At 49.5% G+C, this 23,127-nt stretch overlaps 1 protein-coding gene across 11 annotated transcripts in view; it reads right to left on the reverse strand.

The window, feature by feature from the left end:
• The window catches only part of SLC39A11 (solute carrier family 39 member 11), a 224,310-nt gene that overhangs the window by 130,304 nt on the left and 70,879 nt on the right, over window positions 1–23,127 (reverse strand). For 10 of the 11 annotated variants that reach the window (XM_070394339.1, XM_070394346.1, XM_070394338.1 and 7 more), the window contains one exon: window positions 15,691–15,849. The exons of the other annotated variant lie outside the window; for it this stretch is intronic. In XM_070394339.1, coding sequence (XP_070250440.1) covers window positions 15,691–15,849 — 159 coding nt within the window. The remainder of the gene's footprint in view (window positions 1–15,690; window positions 15,850–23,127) is intronic. 11 annotated transcript variants of the gene reach the window in all.

Below are 23,127 nucleotides of genomic sequence, written 5' to 3' on the forward strand. Positions count from 1 at the left end.
AACACAGATTATTTCCTGGGGGCCATGAGGCTCCATCCCAGACTGTACCACCCAGACAGTCCTAAGAGCTGACTCCAGAAATGGGACGCTGTCCTCCCCAGAAAAATCACTCGGCCCGGCCAGCGTGGCTCATTGGTTGAGCGTCGACCTATGAACCAGGAGGTCCCGGTTTGATTCCCAGTCAGGGCACATCAGGGTTGTAGGCTCGATCCCCAGAGTGGAGCATATAGAAGGCAGCCAATTATTGATTCCCTCTCATCACTGATGTTTCTATCTCTCTCTCCCTCTCCCTGCTTCTCTGAAACAATAAAAATATATTAAAAAGAGAGAAAATCACTTCACTCATCAGCTTTAGTTGCCTCGCCTCCCGCCCCCCCATGCTCTCTGCAAAGTCAGGTTTTGGAGAGACCTACTGCTGGACATTCATTTTCTCGGTCTAGACCTCAAAAATAAACACCAAACTCTGTGGGAGGGTGGGCAGGAAGCGAGGGGATGCTGCGGGCTGTCAGACACCCCGAACGGCTCCTTCACCCTGACTCATCCCTCAGCAGAGACCACACAGGCTTCCGGCTGAGCTCTCGTGCCCACCGTGGGCACATAAGACCCACCAAGGGCACCTCCAAGCAGGGGGTCCGGGAGGGGGCAGAGCTGCTGGGGGCATCAGTGGGAGATGGAGCAGCAGGCGCCGAGGCCGAGGCGAGAGCTGGGCCAGGTGGGCAGCAGAGCAGGGGAAGGTGTCTGGGGAAGAATGCGAGCCATCCACGGCGCAGGTGACGTATGCAGGAGCCAGGCTGTGGGGTGACGTCTGTCCTTAACACTAAGTACAAAGGAGAGTTGTCAGAAGGCTCTGAGCAGGGCGGCCTGCTGTGATGTATGCATATTAAAGAGCCTCTGGTTGCTGTGCAGAGACCGGCTGGATGGGGTGTCTGGGCAGCAGGAGGAGCTGGGGGGAGGCTCCTGCGGAGGGAATTCCAGGAAAGAGCGATGGAGGGTTAGGATGTCAGTTGAGGAAAAGGGAAGGGGGGAATGGGTTCCGGAGACCTGCAGGGGAAAGGGACAGTCACCTCGTTCAAGAGAACGAGATGAAATGACAGACGGTCTTTATTCTCATCAGCACTCACCGTATGCAGACGCTGGGCACGGCGCTGCCCTTGGCCCGGAATACAGACAGGTGGGAACTCTGGTTCTTGCCTTCAGACAGGTGACCATCAGGCCAGAACCATCAAAATGAAGCTTAAAAAAAGAGGCGCTCACGAGGGACCCAATCGATGCCACTGAACTCAGGCCACGGGAGAGTCTGAGAGGGAGGAGTGTGAGCTCCGAGAGCACTTCTGACCAGGAGCAACTTTATCCGTCCTCACTGGCTATAGAGAAGCGGCAAGGACAGGAGAACATTCTAGGAAAGGGGACTGGGAAGGTGGGAAACACTGTAGATCCTTCCGGAACCATCAGCCTCCTCCCTCGTCCGTTGACTGCACAGAGGCCATTCAACAGGGTTCAACTCCAACAGCAGAGTAAACAAATCGTACCCAAAGCAGGTGGCATGCCAGGAAACTACACCTCAGACCGACCAACGGGCAGAGGCTCAGCCCAGCGCTGCTGCCCAGGCAGCCGCTCACGCCCTGTGACCTGGCCCCAGGCACCTGGACCCACGGGTCTGCACACCAGCTCGCCAGCTGGGGCAGCAGCGCTTCCTGTCCCCAGCCGGCCTGCTCAGTGGGCCGCAGGCCGTGGCATCCTACTGCAGCCGCAACTCTCCAGCCCTCTGGGGCTAGGCTGCAGGCATCGCAGCTTCATGTGGAAGAGCGAAGGTCCCAAGGTCCTGGGAGCGGACTGCCCTTTGCAAGCTAGTTATTCTTAGGTTCTTAGTTATTCCCTGCTGTCTTCCATTGGTAGTTAACAAAGTCTTTAAAAACGTCAGCCTACGATCTCCAGTGGGGGGTGCACAGAAGGCAGCTGATCAATGTTTCTCTCTCATCATTGATGTTTCTCGCTCTCTCTCTCTCTCTCTCTCCGTTCCTCTCTCTGAAATCAATGTATAGATATATGTACGTGTGTTTTTTAATGTCATCCTATCTCAGCAAAGAAGAGTCAGGGACCTGGGTCCACGCTTTAGCATTCAAGGGAGAGTGGAATTAATCCAGAGTGAAGACTGGGGAAAAAGCAGGATTTCGTTAGGTGCTTGGAATGGCGCTTCCCTCCCATCTGAAACTTCAAGGCTCAAGAGTTTTGCTTAAATAAGAAACCAGTCATTTTTGCTAAACGAATCTCACTTAAGAGGATAATAACGGCTAATGTTAACTGAACGTCAGGCACTGAGATTATTGCTTTCAGTGAATATTTTTATTTAATCCTCTCAAACGATCCTACTCAGCAAGTGGTATTTTTATCCTTTTACCGATGAGAACACTAAGACGTGGAGATGTGATCTAACGCCAAGGACACACGGTGAATCTTGGAGGAACCAGGAAATAAAAGCCAGCCATCTGACTCCAGACCTCCGCTCTTCTAACCAGCACCCACGCCACCGCCACCACCCGAAACGCCATAACAATCATGACTCTGGTGCCAACTTTGTTTTTGTTTTTTTCGTGTGTTTTTTTCCTCTTATTGATGTTTAGAGAGGAGGGGAGAGGGATAGAGAGATAGAAACATCAATGAGAGTGAAACATAACTGATCGGCTGCCTCCTGAACGCCCCCTACTAGGGATCGAACCAGTGACCTCTTGGTTCTTGGGTCAATGCTCAACCGCTGAGCCATAGCAGCCAGGGTCCAACATTCACTTTGAAGTAACAGGAAGAGGGTGGGGGAGTGAGGTGCATCAAGAAGACCTGGCCACCAACTTCGTCAGGAGCCCTCCAAGAAGGGCCTCCCCCAGGAGTCCCCACAGCTCCCAGCAGAGCCACCCTAGGAGACATTTTGGACTGTGAATGAGCTTGTGTCCTGGTCAACCCCTGACGTACAAAGCACAGCTCTTTCTTCCTGCCTGCATGTCAGAAATGTCCAGGCTCGGGCTCCTGGGGGCCGCCTCCCGGAGGCCTTGAGACCCACCATCTCAGGGGCCCACTATCACTAAATGAACCAGGACTCACGGAAGCCCGTTCTGTCTCCACTGGGCATCCCATCCCAGTGGCAGTCTGGCGAGTCTCTGCCAAGAGTCCACGAATTGTCAAAGAAAGCAACTGGGACTCCAAAAAAAAGGCAGCGTTATTGTTCCTTTGATACTCAAGCTCAGGATAAGTCCAAGAAAATCATGTCAAATGGTTGATTTCTTTGCATTAAACATATTCACTCCATCTCAAGAAGGTTTAGCCCGGATGGCATTTGAGATACTTTTGCACTCCTGCTTTCTTCTCTGCAAATATGCTGCTGAGTTTGCTAAAAGCCACTGACATCCTCAATGGCCACATATCCTGAGCTATGTATCCCCGCTGGCAAAATGTCTTCTGTCCCTCAAGAGACTCAGAAAGCCTGTGGCAAAGGAAGGTTACTGCTTAAGTCAGGAAAACCTCGGGTGGAGGGAGAGGAAGGCCGGAGGGGAATCAAAGAGGCAAAGTCCTTACAGACATCTATTTCCCAATAAGCACACGGAGTTCCACCTCCAGCCACAGAGCTTAGCGCAGCAGCGTGGGCAGAAACGGATCCCACATGAATTGAAAGGAAGAGAAATAATTTTCCCTCAGCACCAGATTTCCTCTGACCTCCAAGTGGTTAACCACAGGGCTTGTTCCCACCACGAAGACTAGGATATTCAGCAGAAGTTCAACTCAAGACTGCTTCCCGACTTGGGAACTTGACTGCTAAACTGCTCTAAAGAGCTCTCAGGCCCGGCTGGTGTGGCTCAGTGGTTGAGCATCGACCCATGAACCAGAAGGTCATGGTTGGATTCCTGGTCAGGGCACATGCCCGGCTGCAGCCCGATCTCCAGTAGGAAGCATGTAAGAGGCAGCTGATAGATGTTCTAGCTCTCTATCCTTCTCCCTTCCTCTCTCTCTCTAAAAATCAATATAAATAAATAAATAATAAAAAGAGTATCCATGAACCAAAGAAGAGACCCACACCAAAGACGGCAACGCGTTTCTGCTGTGCTTCGTTGTTTGTTAGCTGAGCAGATCTGGAACAACTGGGAAGACCCCGAGCCTGCGTTTTGTCTTAAACAGCCAAGTGTTCATTTTGCAAGTACAGCTATTTTTTTTATTTTATGAAATCAATGCCTTTAAGGTTAACTACAAACAGTTGATTTTTTAAAAAAAAGAAGATCCCAGCCCTGGCCGGTTTGGCTCAGTGGATAGAGCGTCGGCCTGCAGACTGAAGGGTCCCAGGTTCGATTCTGATCGAGGGCATGTACCTTGGTGGCGGGCACATCTCCAGTAGGGGGTGTGCAGGAGGCGGCTGATCGATGTTTCTCTCTCATCGATGTTTCTAACTCTCTGTCCCTCTCCCTTCCTCTCTGTAAAAAACCAATAAAATATGTTTTTTTTAAAAAAAGAAGAAGATCCCATTTTGCCACTAAGTTCCACTTTTAAAACTAGAGGTGCCATATGGGGAAAAATTTCTCCCCCAGTAAATTACATGGGAAAGCCTAGAATGGAAAACAGTCAACCAAAAAATAAAAATTAAATAAAAATTTTTAAAAAATCAAATAACCCTCTTAAAAAACAGGCAAAGAACTTGAACAGACATTTCTCCAGATATGATATACAAATGGCCAACGAGCATATGAAAATATGCTCAACATCACTAAGCATCAGAGAAATACAAAACCACAATCTCACACCAATTAGGATGGCTTCCATTAAAAAACACACACATACAGAGAAAATAACACATGTTGGCAAGGATGTGGAGAAACTGGGACCCTGTGCACTGGTGGTGGCCCTGTAAAAACGGTACGACTGTTACAGAAAACAGAATGGAGGTTCCTCAAAAAATTAAAAAGAGACCCACCACATAATCCAGCCATCCCACGTCTGGGTTTCAGAAGAATTAAAAGCAGGGTCTTAAAGAGATATTTACCCACCCTTGTTCATGGCAGCACTACTCACAGCAGCCAAAGGGTGGAACAACCCAAACACTCATCAACAGATGATGAACAAAGACCACGTGGTACAAACATGCAGTGGAGTATTACTCAGCCTTGAAAAGGAAGGAAAGTCTGACACGTGCCGCAACATGGACGGGCCTTGGGGACACTATGCTCAGTGAAATAAGCCAGACTCAGGAGGACAAATACTTTATGACTCCACCCATATGAGAGATCTGAAGGAGACCAATCCATGCAACAGGAAGTGGAATGGTTGTTACCAGGGACTGGGGGAGGAGGGACTGCAGAGTTGTGGGGTGGGTACTTTATGGAATATTAGATCTGCAAGAGGAAAAAGTTCCCGAGATCACGTGAATATACTTAACACCACTGAACAGTACAATGAAAAATGGTTAAGATGGTGAATTTTATGTTATGTATTTTTTCTTTTTCTTCTTTTATTATTTTTTATTTAAATTCTTTATTGTTTAAAGTAGCACATATTTACGTTATGTATTTTTTACCACAATAAACAAACAAACAAAAAAAGAAAACCATCGGCCATCCTCCCTGAATCTGGAGGATGGAGCTCAGCACAGCCAGATCTTGGCTGCATATTAAGTGTTTTCCTACCTCTGGTATCTCCTTTCCTCTAAATGTTTAATCCTCCTACTTGCAATGAAATGATTTTGCCGGGATAACGAGGAGCCCGCGGTGCAGGCTTCCCTTAAATCACTTGGAGCAGCTATCATGTCTTATAACACGATAATGGCAAAGGATATAAATATTCCATTTGTGTCAAATCATTCTGTTTACACCAGCCCAACATATGTCTTCGGGGTACAGATTACCTTTAAACAAGCCTAGCTAGTGTCTTTGTTTTTTGCCTTTTAGGAGAATTTTTAAAGGGCATCTACTGTTCTGAGACATGACCATGCAACTCGGAGAGCATGCTAACGTACGGTGACAATTTGTCATTCAGCCTCACCTCCCGGAGTGTTACCAAGCCAGGCTCCGAGTGAGGACCATTTCTCTCATCCCACTGCCTCGAGATGTAAAGTTTTGCATTCATTTAGAGAAAAGTAATAAGTCGTCGTCTTGAAAATTAAACACAGGCCACTGCATAGGGTGTCTGCCCATCAGCGTTTGGGTCCTGGGACACTGCTCTCCCGGTGGGCTTCACATATGGATATCATAAACTTAATTATTTGGGGACATTGCTGTCATCTGGATAAAATGAACATTATCTTTAAGAGGCTCTCCCGTATTTTCTTCTGTCTTCATCAGTAGAGCAATCTTCTCTTTTGATGAGAAGTCATGGAAATTACACAGCGTAAGAATGGATAATGCTGCGCGAATTATCAGACTGCTGGCAGACGATGCTGTAAGTGGCTTATCTCTCTGATTACGTTAAAGGCATAACATCGCAAACGAGAAGCCGGCATCAGGCTGAAAATGTACCTGAATGAAATAAGAATCGGGGGTCTGCACTGCCTTTGTCTCCTGTTGGGATTCACAGTTAGAATGCTGAAATTCAGCACAATGCAGAGCCTCAATGGCTACTGCGAAAAAATCCTTACCACTGGTTAGAAACCCAGAGACTGCCACGTTCAGACAACGTGATGATCAGAAGTTATCAAAATTAGAAATGCAACATTTCTACAAAATGACCAGCAAGAAAAACAGGAGGCTTTCCTGTATAATGGTGTGAATAAAATCAAAGTAGGCACTTCCTTTTAATATGGAGATTTGGGGAATAATCCTCCCCTCCCCCAACACATACACACACACACCAAAATCTCACAGATTTTGTTTATAGCCTGTGTGTAAAATTTTAGAGTACTTAAATTATATGACTAGCCAAAGCTAGGGGCGATTACTCCAAAATGTGCAAGAGCTGTTTTGGTACCCTTTACGTGAAAACATGAAGCCTACTGTTCCAGGGTCAAATACAATTTTTTTTTCTTCACTCTGAAGTCATTTATTTTTATTATTGAAAATTTGATCTGTCTGTAGCTTTTAAGACTCCTTCTTTAAAGAACTGTCAGAGATACAGAAAAGTACAGGCTAGAGAATAACAAGATCAAAATCCATATGCCTCGCACTCAAATGTAATCAAGGCTGGCTGGCCTTTTACCAGACTTGATGCAGATGTTTAAGATCACCGAATCCAAGGACAGGACAGGGAATGGATGCAGAAAGTCGCTGATCTGTGCTGAGCTTTCAGACATTAACCACGGGCTGTGAGGTGGTCACTCGGAGGAAGGGCTCTCGCTGGCCCACCCCCGCCGGGCACAGAGCCACGCCAGCTCCCCTGGGTGGCGGGAGGAATGAAGATGCAAATTGTACTCCGTTTCCTGTGGCTGCTGAACAAATGGCTTAAAACAACAGAAATTCATTCTCACAGTTCCGGAGGCCAGAAGTCCAAAATCAGCGTAGTCACTGGGCTAAATCAAGGTCTGGTGGGGCTGGACTCCCCACCTCCTCCACCTTCTGCAGGCTCCTGATTCGGGGCGTCGCCACCCCAACCTCTGCCTGCAGAGTCACAGCACCTCTCTTCTGTGCCAGCTCTCCTGGGGCCTCTTCGTAAGGACACTGGTGATCACCTTTAGGCTGCGCCCACACAACACAGCTTGGTCTCCTCATCCCAAGACCCTCAACTGCATCACATCTGCAAAGCCCCTTTCCCCACATAAAGGAACATCAGAGGTTCCAGCATCGGAAGCTCAGCCACACACACCAAAGCTGGAGCGTGCGCGGGGGGGCTCCGGAGCCTGGATTCCTGATAGATGGGGCCGCGCTATTGGGATATTCTACTAATTTTCAGTTTTCCAAACTCTCGATGGAAGGTCACCTTGAGGCAAAATATCGGCAAAGATCACCCCAACTGGATGGGCCTGGAATCGTGACACTAGCAATTGGGGGGTCGTTTTCCAATAATGTAGACAGGTTTGACTGGCCCCATGGAGCAGAGGCCTGGGCGGGAACAGACGGAAACGTAGATCCCTTAGGAGAACCGGAAGGTCGCAGGCCAGGAGGGGAGGAAACTGACCCCCGTTTTAGAGCAGGCAGACCAAAAAGAAGGCGGGGAACACCACCTGACCCCACATCAGAAGAGGGGTGTGAGGACACTCCCAGTGATGTCCTGGGGTTGAGTCCTGGGCAGGCAATGCCAGGACCAATGAGCCAGGGGCAAGGAAGGATTGAGTCTCCCAACATCTGGGGCAATAACTATAGATTTCACCGCAGTCTTAGCTCCGGCTGCTGTAACAAACACCCCACAGTGGGGGGAGGTGGGGGAGGGGGGGCAGCTTAAACAATAGGAATTCATTTCTCACTGCTTCTGGAGGCTGGGTGTCTGGCACAGAACTCTTCAAACCCTTGGAATGTCCTAAGTGACAAGAGCAATGAAGGTGTCTCGATACCCCTAACAAACCCCCTTCACCACACCTGAGCTTAAGTTAAGGACGTGACCTTTGGGAAACACCTTAAGGATGGGGGCAGGTTGCCAGGTAACAAACCATGTGATTAGAGGGTTGGAAAGTTCAGCCCCACCCACCTTGGAGGCAGAATCAACCACCAAGGTAATGAAGCCTCCACAAATCCCAAAAGTGAGGGGTTCAGACAGCTTCCGGGCTGGGGAGCACATGGAGATCCGGGGAGAGTGGTGCCCTGGGAGAGGGTGTGGGAGCTCTGAGCCCTTTCCCCACATCTGCCCCAAGCGTCCCTTCCATGTGGCTGTTCCTCAGTCAGAGCCTTTCATAATAAACCGGTAGCCAGTGAGCAAGCTGCTTCCCGGAGTTCTGTGAGTTCTGTGACCCAGCGAATTAATCAAGCCCAAGGACGGAGGGCGTGGGAACCTCTGGCTGACAGCTAGTCGGTCAGAAGCACAGGGCCAGCCTGGCCTGGAGACTGGCTCTGAAGGACAGGGCCCTTGACCTGTAGGGTGTGATGCTGACTCCAGATAGAGAGTGTCTTGGATTGTAGGACATGCGGCTGGTGCTGGAGAATTGCTTCCTGGCTTATAGATGGCTGCCTCCTCCCTGTGCATGGGGGGAGGGGGGGAGGGGGGCGGAAGAGTGGGAGAGAGAGTGGGAGAGGGAGAGGGAGGGAGGGGGAGAGAGAGAGAGAGAGAGAGAGAGAGAGAACCGGTAACTCTTCTTTAAAGGCTCTAATCCTACCTGAGTGCCTCTGACCTCATCTAAACCTAATTATCTCCCAAAGGCCTCACCTCCAAATACCATCCCATCAAGGGTGAGGGTGTCAACATATAAATGGAGGTGGGCACAATTCAGTCCATGGCAACAACCTAGGTGGCCAACCAGGTGATCAGCCTACCGGCAACCTGTTATGTGAGTGAAGTAACTTTAGGTATTTGAAGTTAAGGCACCAGGTAACTGAAGGCTTCCACCTATCTCACCTGGTCACATCATTGTGGTCTCTGAGTGGCTGGCTGGTCATTCTTACGTTGAAAAATCCCTCCGAGAGAGACACCACAGGGGAAATGGCAAAGGTAGACGGACAGACGATGGTCCTGATGGGAGAGGTCGATGGAGGGGCCGCCTGCCATGGGACCTCCAAACAGCCCATGGGAGGGCAGCTCCCTTCCTCGAGCCCAGAGGCAAGGCCGCAGACATCAGGTGAGCCCTCCTCCTTTGAAGATCACAGCATATAAAATACATAGACACGCACGCACACGCGTGTACACACAAATGTTTTGTTAAGCCTGAATCCACAACTTGTGAAAACAAGAAACATGATCCAAAAGTGATCCCCAGCAGCTCTGACATGTCCTGGTTTAAGGAAAGCGAATTTTATTGAACACCCACTGTATGTCAGCCAGACTGTGCTAAGGACTCTATATGCTTTTAAAAACAGAGATGTTTTTAATGACTTTAGAGAGATAGGAAGGGAGAAAGGGAGAGAGAGAGATGTTGGTGTGAGAGAAAAACATCGACCGGTTGCCTTCCACACACGCCCTGACCAGGACCAAGCCTGCAACCAGGGCATGTGTTCTGACCGGGAATCGAACCTGCCACCTTTCAGTGCAAAGGACACTCAACCAACTGAGCCACACTGCCCAGGACTCTCTATGCTTTATTTTAATTCATCCCAATGGCCACCCTCTAAGGGAGGATTAGATCCATTTTACAGATAAAGATACTGAGGTTCAGAGAGATGAAGTAACTGCCCCAAGACAAACAGGCTAATTTGATCCAAAGCCCATGATCCTTCTACTACATGTTGCTCCTCAACAACTTCGCCGCTGACTCGCTGACTCCGAGGAACGCTGGGCCTCATCCCTGAGCCAGTCTCCTGGGACTCCCCACAGCTCCTCGCTCTACCACATGGAAACCTGAGTTGCAAACAGCTCCTAACAAAATGAGGAGGGGTGAGCAGAGTCAGGATCGGGGTGTCAGACGGAGCGGGCGGGCTGTTCCAAGGCTGTCGGGAGAGTAAGAGGAGGGAGGCAGTGACAAGGTGCCAAGAGGAACCTGGAGCCCCTCTGACCGGGAAGAGGCACACGCTCATCCACCCCAAGGATGGGTCCTTCAGACACAGCCTCAGGCTCCTCCAGCGCCCGGTTCACCTTTCGGGCTGTCCTGCGATGCTCTCACCTCGGTGAGCACCGGAATCCCCAAGACCTAGTTTAAAACTCAGGTGCCTGGGCCTCACCCCTACAGCTTGTCAGTCACCGGGTCTGGGGCGGGGCCCAGGCACCTGCGTTCTTCAAGTCTCCCGGGTGATGCTGGTGCGTCGAAGTCTGCCACCCACAGAAGCAGTTCCCTCCCCTTCTCGTCTTGAGCCTATCCCCTTTCCCTCTTTTCTGAGTCTTTTGCAATAATAAGGCTTTGGCTTCCAAGGGAAAGAAAAAGACACTTGAATTGCTGTGAATCATTAAAAAAACAGCAACCACCCAAACAAACAAACAAAAAAAACCAACACGCCACCCCCTGAACAAAAGCAAGTTATAAGTGGCCTGCAGTGGGCAGTCGCAACCTTGGCTGGTGGACAGCAGCGCTCTGTGGGGATGTTTTGTGTAGAAACCCAGGCTTCACCTTGGACACAATGAGTCAGAGCCTCCAGAGGGAGGTCCAGGTGTCAACATCTCTCTAAGCCCCAAATGCGACCTCCCAGCTCCTCCCCACCCTCCGCCCCACCTCCCTAACACACTTCCCATTGCCTTGCTCTGAAAATGCTCCTTCTCAATGGCGGTGCACGTCTCTAGCTTCGTAGGCAAACAGAACTAGGAAAGCAAATAAAGCATAAAAAACCATGCAGCAGAGTCAGGCTTCAGACCAAGCTTTTCCTGTTTCCTGTCCGCAGGTTTAATGATCTGCGCCTCATGCTTGTCGTGCCCAAAATGTGGTCGACTGCAAAGGGCGTGGATCTGTGCCCGGAGAATAACTCACGTGTGTAAAGCACTTTCAGATTAGAAGCTGTAAGGAGTTTTCAAAAAGAGGGTCTTATTTGCCCAGCTGGCATGGCTCAGTTTCATTCCCGGTCAGGGGCACATGCCTGGGTTGTGGGCTCGATCCCCAGTAGGGGGTTTGCAGGAGGCAGCCAATCAATGATTCTCTCTCATCGTTGATGTTTCTAGCTCTCTCTCCCTCTCCCTTCCATTTTATATATATATATAAAATATATATATATATATATAAATAAAATTTATATATATACTAGAGGCCCGATGCACAAAATTCATGCAATGGGCTCGGCCCTCACAACCTGGCTTTGTCCGGAAGGTTGTCCGGAAGGCTGTCTGGTCTAATTAGTATATTATGCTTTTATTATTATAGATGGACGACAGGCATGGCCAGCATCTGCTCCAGCAGTGACACACCAGGCACCCAGCTAGGGAGACAGCTGTGAGCCCAACAGACATGTCTGTCCCACCGCCCTTAGAAGGAGAGAGTTAAGACCCCACGCACACCCAATTCTTTTAGCCATCCAGCCTTGTGGATCATTTCTGCCAACCACCCACCGGTGTAGTACATCACCATAGTACGTTTCCCAGGAACATGTTTCCTGGCTCAGAGATGGCAAGAGGGGGCAAGGATTCAGTCACAACTCTATGGTCCGAATGCGGAGAAGGAAATCTAAGTCCTGGAGGTTCCAACCATGCCTATCTGCCTTTAAGAGTCCCTGTCACTTTAGTATAGTAACAAGAACCATTCAGTGCATGGGGAGCCCCCTTCAGCAAGCCAGCCTATACCGAAATGGCTGTGTGTGCACGTGCATGTGTGTGTGCATGCATGTGTGTGCAAGTGCATGCATGTGTGTGTGCATGCAGGTATGTACGTGATTGTGTGTGCATGTGCCCATGCCAGACCCACTGAGGGTGCTCCAGCAACCACATCACCAACAGCAGGCACTCTCAGATGCTCTGTATCACTGGCTGCAAAGCAGATAAATGAAGGAGGGAGCTGAGGAGAGGGAGGACCCCTACCACCTGCTAATGTCCCCTGGAGCCTATCTAGACACGGCTACCAGCCAGGCTCTCTCCGAGAGGAGAGCCTCAGACAGAGTCCCCGACACCCACTCCCTTCCCGGCCCCCGAAGACCTGGGCAGCCTCCCTGAGATGGCAGATCCCAGGAGAGGGAGGGGCTGAGGGGAACATGTCTCCCAGGAGCAGACGCTAAGACACAGAGCACGCTGAGGAAAGCATGGGGCAACAGCGCAGACCGTGTGCTGCCCTTGTTTTTCCAAAAATAGAGAAGAGAATTACATTTCCAAGTGCACATATACACATACGACAAGCCCGGAGCCATCTAACCGCGCGATGATGGGAACAGCCTGGCAGACGACACCGAGACGGCCGGCCGGTGCTGTGCGGGTATGAAAATAGCTGCAGATGAAGATCATTTCAAATTCAGGAACAACACACTGAGAAGGCTCGGCCCCATTCGATATGCATCAGTGTGTGCGTGCACAGAAATCCGTGGAAGAAGAGCGAGCTCCCTGAGTCAGGGCGGGTACTGCTAGCGAGCTGATGTAAAGCGTACCGAACAATACAGGCAAACGGGGGAAGGGGTTATGTTTCAAGATCTAAAAGGCACGTCATTCGTTTTCTCAAAGAAAGAGAAGAAATCTGGAAGAGCGCCCACTACCAGTGATGACGAACCTTTTGAGCTCGGCGTGTCAGCATTTTGAAAAACCCTAACTTAACTCTGGTGCCGTGTCACATAGAGAAATTGTTTGATATTTGCAACCATAGTAAAACAAAGACTTATATTTTTTATATTTATTTTATATATTTAAATGCCATTTAACAAAGAAAAATCAACCAAAAAAATGAGTTCGAGTGTCACCTCTGACACGCGTGTCATAGGTTCGCCATCACTGCACTAAACCGATGACAACGGTTGGCTGGGGAGAGAACGGGAACAGGAGAGTGTCCCAGACCATGAGGACTGTCACAACAAGTGACCCCAGTCTGGGTGGCTTACAAACCACAGAAATGTGTTTCTCACGGATCAGCAGACCAAGTCCAAGATCAAACTCTGCCAGATTCGGTGCCTGATGAGGGCTTCCTTCCTGGCTCACAGGCAGTGTCTTCCTGCTGTGTCCTCACATGGCGGAAGCGAGCTCCCGGGGGCTCTTGTAAAGGGCACTGATCCCACTCGTGGGGGCTCCACACTCATAGCCTGATCACCTGCAAAGGGCCCTACCTCCCAGGACCATCACACTGGGGATTAGGTTCAACATGAATTTTGGAGGGACACAGTCTATAACAGGAAGGCATGTTCACAGAAATGTTTTATTTGATAATGAGATGTTGGCGTTGTACTGATGTAATACTAATATGATGACTAACAGGAAAGATGAGAGGCCTTGGGGAAATATGCCCTTGCCTCCTTCCCCACCCCACCCACCAGTAGAAAGTCCCTCCTTTAAACTGAAGGTGAAGGCTCCCCGCCTACCACCATTCTTAACTTCACAGAGAAGCAAAACTGCAAAGATCATCAAAATGTCAACATCTTTGACATATTTTTCATCAAAATGTCAACATCGATAGCTGGTTGGCATCCATTCTGTTTCTCCCTTGGGTCATCCTTAGGGAGGGATACTGGGCTCGGGCTGGCCCAGGCCTCCCCCTCTCTCCCCGGCCTCTTGCCAGCTGCTTCTCAGGCCAAGCAGGGTGCATGCTCCCCGCCCACCCCCCTCTCCCCCTTTCATAAAGACTCCATTTGGCAAAGCCGCTGCAAATCCCTGCCAGCTCATTAACTGTTACTGCGGGAGCCTCCTCTGCTTTATTCCCAGATAAATAAATAAAAACCAATACCCAGTTCAGAGAGATGTTTGATGCATCCGCGGTTAACGAAGCCACAGTGGCTTCCCCCGGACAGGCTGTGATGAGTAAAACCCTTTTCATGAGCCATATTTTGCTTCAGCTCCAAAAGGGGGACAAATAAATCTGAAAGGCTGAGTGAAGGGCAGGGGAGTCAGAGGACAGAGTCCCGTTAACCGCGTCCTTCCCGCCCACCCGGGAGTCCTGCTGCCATCAGGGCCTGAATCTATGAAGATATCCAGGGTGGGCGGCCCCGACAGGCAGTGGGACCAGTGAACGGCCAAGGGCAAGGGCTCCAGCCACCCCTCTGCCCTGCTGGACCCGGCATGCTCACTTCTCCGAGGGAAGCAACACACAGGCCGACTCACTTCCTCTCACCCATCCAGCTCCATGTACCGGGTGCTCAGCCGTCTACCGATGGCAGCACATGACAGCCCAGCTCCAGCCAATGGCCCTTGTCACAGTCTCATGGCCTGGCCTCGACTCTCTCTTGGGGGATCCCAGCCAGACTTCAGGCTGCGGTTCTAAGTGTGCTTCTCCTGTTTTTCTTTTTTTTTAATATAGTTTAATTGATTTCAGAGAGAGGAACAGAGAGGGGGAGAGAGATAGAAACACCAGCGATGAGAGAGAATCATTGATCGGCTGCCTTCTGCACGCCCCACACTGGGGACCGAGCCCGCAACCCAGGCATATGCCCTGGCTGGGAATCGAACCGTGACTTCCTGGTTCATAGGTCAACGCTCAACCACTGAGCAACCCTGGCCGGGCGTTACTGTGCTTCCTTAGACACACTCGTTCCCCAAATCCAACCCGCCAGCCCTATTACAGTACGTTACCAGATTTTTAAATTTTGACTTTGCAGCCACTAAAGGGAGTTAGCCTCGAGTTATAGGAAGGAGAAATGGAGCTAAGGGGCACGCCACCAGTGACTGACAGCAGTGAGCTCCACCCAGAGCCCGGCTGCCCAGCCTCCGCACCTCCTCCTCCTATTCATAGGCCCTGTGGACGCGATGCTTTGTCACTGGTCTTACGCCATGGTCGGGTGTGCTGTCATCTCCCCGGTGACATCATAAGCCCCTTAAGGGTCAGGACCCTGATCCTGTCACTCACTTCTCCCAGTTTCACATACACGGCGCCGCACGGTGGATTGTCAGCTGCTCTCTATATTTATAACGAAGGCTGACATTTGAAATCCGAACTTAGCAAAACGTAACCACGGGGATGATTAGTCATATTACCAAGAGCTTCTCTCCTTTTAGGGGAAACGTCAGATCCAATTCCTCCACATAAAAGCCCTACACGGTCTGCAGCATCTATTCCGGAATCACTGGCTACCGACAGAGGGAACGTCACGTTTCGGGGGTGGTACTCACCAGCTGAGGCATCAGGACGTCGGCCAGGTAGACGAACGCAGCACCGAGGGTGAAGCCCACGGCCACGGGGAAGAAGGCAAAGGCACCGAAGCCCCCGGAGGACGTGGCCATCTCGACCGCTGGGGCCAGGAGGGACCAGTAGGAGGCTGCCAGCATGACCTGCGGAACCACAGTGAGCAGCAGACCGTTAAACCAGCCAGACGCCTCCCGAGTGCGGCTTCACTGGCTCTCCACGGCCAAAACGCAGCCCGACGATGTCACATGGGTTAGGCCTTTAATCCTCCACGGCAGGTCCCATCCCAAACCCAAAAGCCACCGTCAGAACTCCTGGAACCGATGCCGTAAGAACTCAATTTGGGGCAGAAATGGCATGGACCTAGGAAGGACGGAGTGTGGTTTGCTGCCATCTAACCTCTATTTCAATGATTCGCAACCAAGGGCCATGTTGCCCTCCAGGTGGCATAGGGCAATGTCTGGAGACATCTTCGATTGTCAAACGAGGGGCATCGAGTGACTAGGGGGCACAGATGCTTGTAAACATGTAGTGCACAGCCCCTGACAACAAAGTCCCTGGCCCTAGTGTCAATAACACAGCTGTCCTGTCCTAGCTGAACACTCCAGGACACTGCATGATAGGACAGAAGTCTTCCTTACGTTCAGTGGGAATCTCTCTCCCTTCCACGTTTACCTACTAGCTCTAGGCCTGCTCTCTGGAGCACCAGAGAATGGTCTTTCCTCTGTGAGAGGTGACGGCCTTTGAAATATCTGGGGACAACCAGTGAGTCGATGTCAGCGTAGTCCTGTCAATCTTCCTATCATGGAAAAGGAAGAAGGGAATGAATATTTTTATTGACTTCAGAGAGGAAAGAGGAGGGAGAGAGAGAGATGGAAATATCAATGATGAGAGAGAATCATTGATTGACTGCCCCCTGCAAGTCCCCCTACTGGGGATCGAGCCCAAAACCCAGACATGTGCCCTGACTGGGAATCAAACCGTGAGCCACACTGGCCGGGCGGGAACGGACCTTTATTGATCACCTACTATTTCCAGGGAGCACGCTTCACATTGGATATCTTCCCTTATCATCACAAAAACCCTGAGAGGTAGATACTGTTTCCTCTTGCTATTTGTAGATAAAGAAACTGAATCTCAAGGTACTAAGATAATCTGCCCAAGGTCACAGAGCCAGTAAGTGGCCGATTCAGGGAGCTCAGCAAGCAAGGACCATGATCGCCTCAATGAGGGGCCGGACACGAGCGAAGAGGGAAACGAGACTGGAGCCAAATCTCAGGGAGGGCGACTGGATAAAGGAGTCTCCAGCGTTGAGCAAATTAAACACGCACCCAGCCATCTACTCCCATAGGTGCAGCGGCATCTGGCTGGAGTACTCCCACCACGATGACAGCCATCACCGACACGCAAAACATTGAATGGGTTTCTAAAAGTGACTTAATTATGCCTTGTCTTGAAAAAAGACATCTGCATCATCCACCTCCCAAAAAACACATGGAGTGACAGAGTCAGGTGTCACCAGAGTGACAATGAAGGATAAATCCCTACAGAAAGTGGCTTCCCTCCTGCCAGCCTCAGCCACACGCAGAAGCCTTAGTGCCACTCCCAGAAAACTGCCAAAGCTTCAGGAACTCCCAAAGAGAAGGAAAATGTCTTAGCAGTTCAGCTCCCCGAGACCGTGGACGGAAGCCGTGGGCTCGTTCTCCAGGCCACGGCCTACTCCGTCCCTCCCCCAGGCTGTAGTCTCACTAGCTTTAGAACCCACAGTCCTTGGTAGCTGCCATTCATGGAAAACTCCCCACCGAAGACGACCTACCCAGCTACCTCTCTCCTATATCCCCACCATCAACAAATCTAAAACCGTGATCCAGGTAAGGACACTCACTCATCTCATCCTCCAACCCCTCCCCACATTCCATCCTATCAATGTGACTGCCCCACCAGACATTCAGGGGTGCCCCCTCTCCCCACAACCCCCGCTGCCCAGCTCGAAATAAGGGGTACCACACCGAAAACAGGAGGCCGTGAATGTCTATGAGCTGCATGGGAGTGACCCCCATGCTCTCCCATCTCAGCCCAGCCTCTTCCCAGCCCCATCCATCCCTCACCCCCTGGCTGCTTCTACCAAAGCCTGTCTTCCCCAAATTCCTTCACAGGAGCCCCCACATCCACCCCTGCTTCTGGGGAAGCTGGCTGGAGGCCACCTCCCAGGCACCTTTCTCAGAAAGAGACTCAAGGGTGTGTTTTCACAGGTAAAAGGCAGTAAGACAAGTTCGAGAACAAGGGAAAGGAAGGGAATCCCCGGGGTGGTGGTGAGAGAGGATGCGGGGAGCGACGGGTCACAGACCCAGAGAGCAGGAGCTGAGAGGGACGGGAAGGGGGCTGGAGGGCTCCTAGGGAGAGCGAGTGGCAGAGCCCTGAGAGGTCCCAAAGTGGGACAGGACTCTGCACTTCCGGTGGGAGACTGGTAACAGGGGTTCCCGTGAAAGTGGGGAAAGCAAGAAAGAGATACCTTTACTAACTCTGGAAAACACAGCAATTGTACAAGAAAGGAAACAAAGGAATAATATTTACAGTTTTAATCATGTAAGCTATTTTATTTATTAATTTGATTATTTCTTATGGAAATACACACACACACACACACACACACACACACACATCACATACAATTTGCCATTTTGAAGCCTAAGTTCAGTGGCATTAATTACATTCAGAGTGCTATACAAACATCACTATTTCCAAACCTTTCTCACCACCCCAAATAGAAGCCCAGGAACCGCTAAGTAAGAATACCCCATCCTCCCTTCCCCCCAGCTCCCGGAACCTCTAACCTACTCTCTGCCTCTATGAACTTGCCTATTCTCGAGCGTTCGTGTAAGTGGATAATACAGTACTCGTCCCTTTGTGTCTGGATCGTTTCTGCAGTGTCATGCTTTCGAGGCTGACCCATGTTGTAACATGCGTCAGGACGTCAGAAAGTCATGAGAGATGTCTGCGGCTGAACAAGTCACGAGGTGGCAAAGTTGTGCATACAGTTGAGATGTGTGGAGACCAAACGCTGAAGAAACAGTTAAAACAGCTGAGAGGCCGGAATCGGGAGGGGAAGGTCAGTAGACCCGGCAGAACAACCTGACTTTTTAAACTATACAAGCATATCTTTGGGGGGGCACGGAGAGGGGGTTAAATAAACGGATAATATAATTTGAAAATATACAAATATATAGAAGTAAATGTTATCAGGAAAGTTGTAATGTAATTTTCCTAAATATGTATTTTTATTGATTTCACAGAGAGAGAGAGAGAAACATCAATGATGAGAGAGAATCATTGATTGGCTGCCTCCTGCACACCCCGCACTAGGGATCAAGCCCGCAACCCAGGCATGTGCCCTTGACCGGAGTTGAACCTGAGACTCCTCAGTCTGCAGGCCAATGCTCTATCCACTGAGCCAAACCAGTGTAATATAATTTTTAAATGGTTACAAGACCCTGATTTCACAGAGAAAATTCAATGGGGGAAACGCTGCCACGTACAAGAACTCAATTTCCAGAAATGTTTCTGCCTGATAATGGGACACCCACCTGAATGGTGTGTTTTTAATTTTGTTTGTTTGTTTTTAGTTGCTTTTTTCAATTCTTTATTGATGATAGTATTACACATGTCTCCTTTTCCCCCCCCATTGACCTCTGCCAGCCCACTCCCGCCCCCCAGCACAGGCCCTCCCCGAATGGTGTGTTTTTTGCTAAAACTGCCTAAATCACAGCCTTGACACCAGAATATTGAAAGGGACTGGAGGAGACACTTAAAATCAGCAGATATTTAAAAGCTCTGAGAGAAAATCCCCCATTTCCCTTCAGTAACTCCCCAAACCTAGCAAAACTCATGTGCTCCTTTTTCTCAAAATACCGTGCAAAATACCACTGGGATCCATACTTCAAAATGCTATTAATTTCCCTCTGGTGTCAGCGGTACCAGCACAGAATAATCAGGGACGATCAGCTAATTCCCTAGCCTACATCACGCAAACCTTCTCATTTCTGCTTAAGTGCTCATTTGGGGGCGATTTCAGCTCTGCAAATATAAATGAATTGGAGAAGAGATCCTGAAGGAATACATCCTCATGTTCGGGCATGATGGGGGCAGTTAAGCATTTCTTTTATGATAGTAATGACAGCGTAAAAGTAGAAGAAAATCCAAGCCACAAAACAAAATTTCCCTCTTAATAAAACGGGGAGAGAAAAGCATTGCACTCTGATCACTAGCAACACACTGAGCATCAGTATCCATTACTCAATGACACTGTCGCTATGGACAAGGTGCATACAAGTCTACAGAGACAGGAACACAGAGTTCAAAACACAGAGGCTGCTCGGGTGGGTCCTCCATCAATGTTTGTTGAAGCAAATGAACGTGGACTCTACCCCCAAGGCCAATGTATAATTAAGGAGGAGGCACAAACTTGCAATCCATACAAATCAAGGCAATAATTACTCTGAAAAGTACAGAAGCCAAGTAATGTATCTAATTTGGCCTCCAAATCAGATATAAAATTAATTTGTAGAAGTCAATTAATAGGTACTGAATTTGTGGCTACAGCTCGATCAACAGTATGCTGGATTCTAGGAGGCGGAGAGGGAGGAAGAAGGATACAAAAGCTGGTCTGGCTCCCGCCTTTGAGGGCCTGGCTACACCCCATGATAAGAGAGACTATAGAGATGTGTGATATGACCAACAGAGAAGGCACAGGAACCACAGATGAGAAAGGCCGTGGTCATTCCATGTAAGGAGATGGCAACGCTGTAAAGAAAGAACATCGGAGAAAAAATGGGGAAGAGCTCTTGACAGCTGCACGTGGTTTGGAAAGTAAGGAACCGAGAGTCCGGCCATTCTTAAATGCTAAGTGTCTGCGGTGTTAGACAAGCATAGAAATCCTGTGCAAAAGGACCTCAGCATCCACTCTCAGTGGCCACAGGTCTTTGCTGGTGAGGCCCCTGCCCATACTAAGTTCCCTAAAGAAAGGACCATCACCCAAGACATACCTAGGCTTCAGACATATACTGACCAACAAGCGAATTCTAACTTCCTCTGCGAAAGCAAAGGAAAAGGGCTAAAAACGAGTTAGCCATCAAGTCCAGGCCAGCTCCAAACCTGACTTCCCTTTCCCAAGTGCAACTCAACTCAGGAAGTATCTACTCAGCAGCTCTCGTGTGTGAGATGCCCACCTGGACTGGAGCACCATTGGCAATGATGGCAGCTACACCTAAAGTAGGAACGTCAAATACCATTTAGACTTTTTATGGAGCTCGCCATTCCTCTTCCAAAGACCCACTATTTGAATGACGGAGAGGAGCAGTATACTAATTATAATGACTTCAGGCCTTGCAAGGTAGGTTCACACTAGCTAGAAGCCAAAACCATTAACTCCATGTAGACTAAAAAAAGGGGGGTGGGGGGACACCGTTTTCACAGCTGGTCACCAAGAGAGTGAGAACACGACATTGCCCAGAGCAACCTCTCCGTGGCACCCAGCCACCAATCCATCAGCACCCTCTCAACTTCGGCCTGTTGACAGACAACTGCACCAGCTGGTCAAGCCCTCCCCACCCAACACCACCACCCACTCATGCTGATCCAATCTGTCCCCGATCTGGCTGCTAAGGAAACAGCCCCTGCTAACATTTGGAGGAGGAGAGAAGAGTGAGCCCATTGAGAAGAAACTCAAACACCTGGGAAGAGCAGCGTTTACCCCGCTTCGCTGATCGCCCTCCTGAGAAGTGACAAACCACCAAACCACTCGCTTTGTGACTTTCTGCTCAGGATCTCCATGGTCAAGGAGAAGGATCTTATTTCGGATAAAATCATGTTTCATTTTCACCCTCGTGAAAAGAGGGATTGTCAAAGTGTTTTCTGTCCTCACTCACCTGAGGGACGCAGAGACACCCATCAATTTGGGGGCAGGGATCCTTGGGAGACGGAGGGCAAGAGGTCAGAGTGATAGGACACAATCTCAACAAGGGACTACAGCCCAGCCAGCATGGCTCAATGGTGATACATCACAGTGGGTAGAAGGCATGGCTACCTATCTCAGATCCAAGCTCCCCCACTTCAGGCTCCCAGCGGGAGACCCTGGGTGAGAGAATCATCTCTCCAGGGCTGCTATCTACAATAATAAAGGGTAGTAAGCCAGGGCAGGGGCAGGGGGGCGGGGGGAGCCAGCCTGGTCCCCGGTGCCTGTGGGCAGCCTGGGGGAAGTCAGCCCAGGTCCAGGTGCTGGAGGGAAGCCGTGCCGGCAGCTGGGGGGAGGAAAGCCTTCTATTGCATGAATTTTCATGCATCGGGCCTCTAGTTTCTTCATAAGGAAAATGGAAATAATAATAGAAATGGTGGCGCTCGTACGTAAAATGAAGTTAATTACAATAATAACCTTTACATAAAGAATGACCATGTGCCAGAACTTTCTTAATCCTCCTAACATTAAGGGTCAGGTATGTCACCCCTACTTCACTTATGGGGAAATTGAGGCACAGAGCGGTTAAGTAATGCACTAAGCCATACAGTTAGCAAGCGGCACAGCCAAGATCCAATCCCAGCCAGGGTGGCTCTTGAGTCCCTGCTCTTGACCTTCTGACCTTCCCAAGGTGATGCTTATCGCCTAGAGTCCTTACAAGGACGAGGTGTAACAGTGCATATAAAATACAGTAGGTCCTCAGGTTACGTTGGAGATCCATTCCTACAGCGCGACGTAACTCGATTTTCGCCGTCAGTCGGAAGCCACCTACATAAGCACCTACGTCACTCACATGGAGCACGTACACAGCAGTAATGAAGTGAAACAGTAAAAAAAAATTAAAAGAAAGATAACAATTCCTGACCTTTACTTGTGGTAAATAAATAGTAAAAAACATAAAGCACATATGTACGTATGTCGAAATGACCGAACTTTTTTTTTTTAATAAATAAATGGGAGATGGCGACATAACCACGAAACGACATACGTTGAGTCAGACGTAACCCAAGGACTGTCTGTGCATAGCACAAAAACTGGCCTGAAGACTCTATAAATGCCAGATACTAAACGTCTCTAGTTACTCACTATTACTAGAGCAAATGCTATGAGAGAAAATAACCAAACGGGAAAAATGAAGGGTTTCAGAAGGAACCCCAGGAATTCAGGGAGGGAACACTTATAAAGAGAAAAAAAAAACAGTTATTAATGGGAGAGGGACAGGAAAGCATGAAAGAAATCTATGAAAAAGGCCAGAATGCTGGAGGGGAAAAAACAGGCAAAACAAGACTTTTCAAAAACTGAAACCATGAAAACAACAAAAAAAGAAACACTGGCTCTTTTTATGGAGTTAAAGTCAATGCAATTTCCCACCATGCAGAACTCAACAGCAGAGCGATTATGAAATAACAAGCAA

The sequence above is a fragment of the Myotis yumanensis genome, unplaced genomic scaffold, assembly GCF_028538775.1.
Source record: "Myotis yumanensis isolate MYYU_CA2020_CCGP unplaced genomic scaffold, mMyoYum1.0.hap1 SCAF_16, whole genome shotgun sequence".
Classification (NCBI taxonomy): Eukaryota; Metazoa; Chordata; class Mammalia; order Chiroptera; family Vespertilionidae; genus Myotis; species Myotis yumanensis.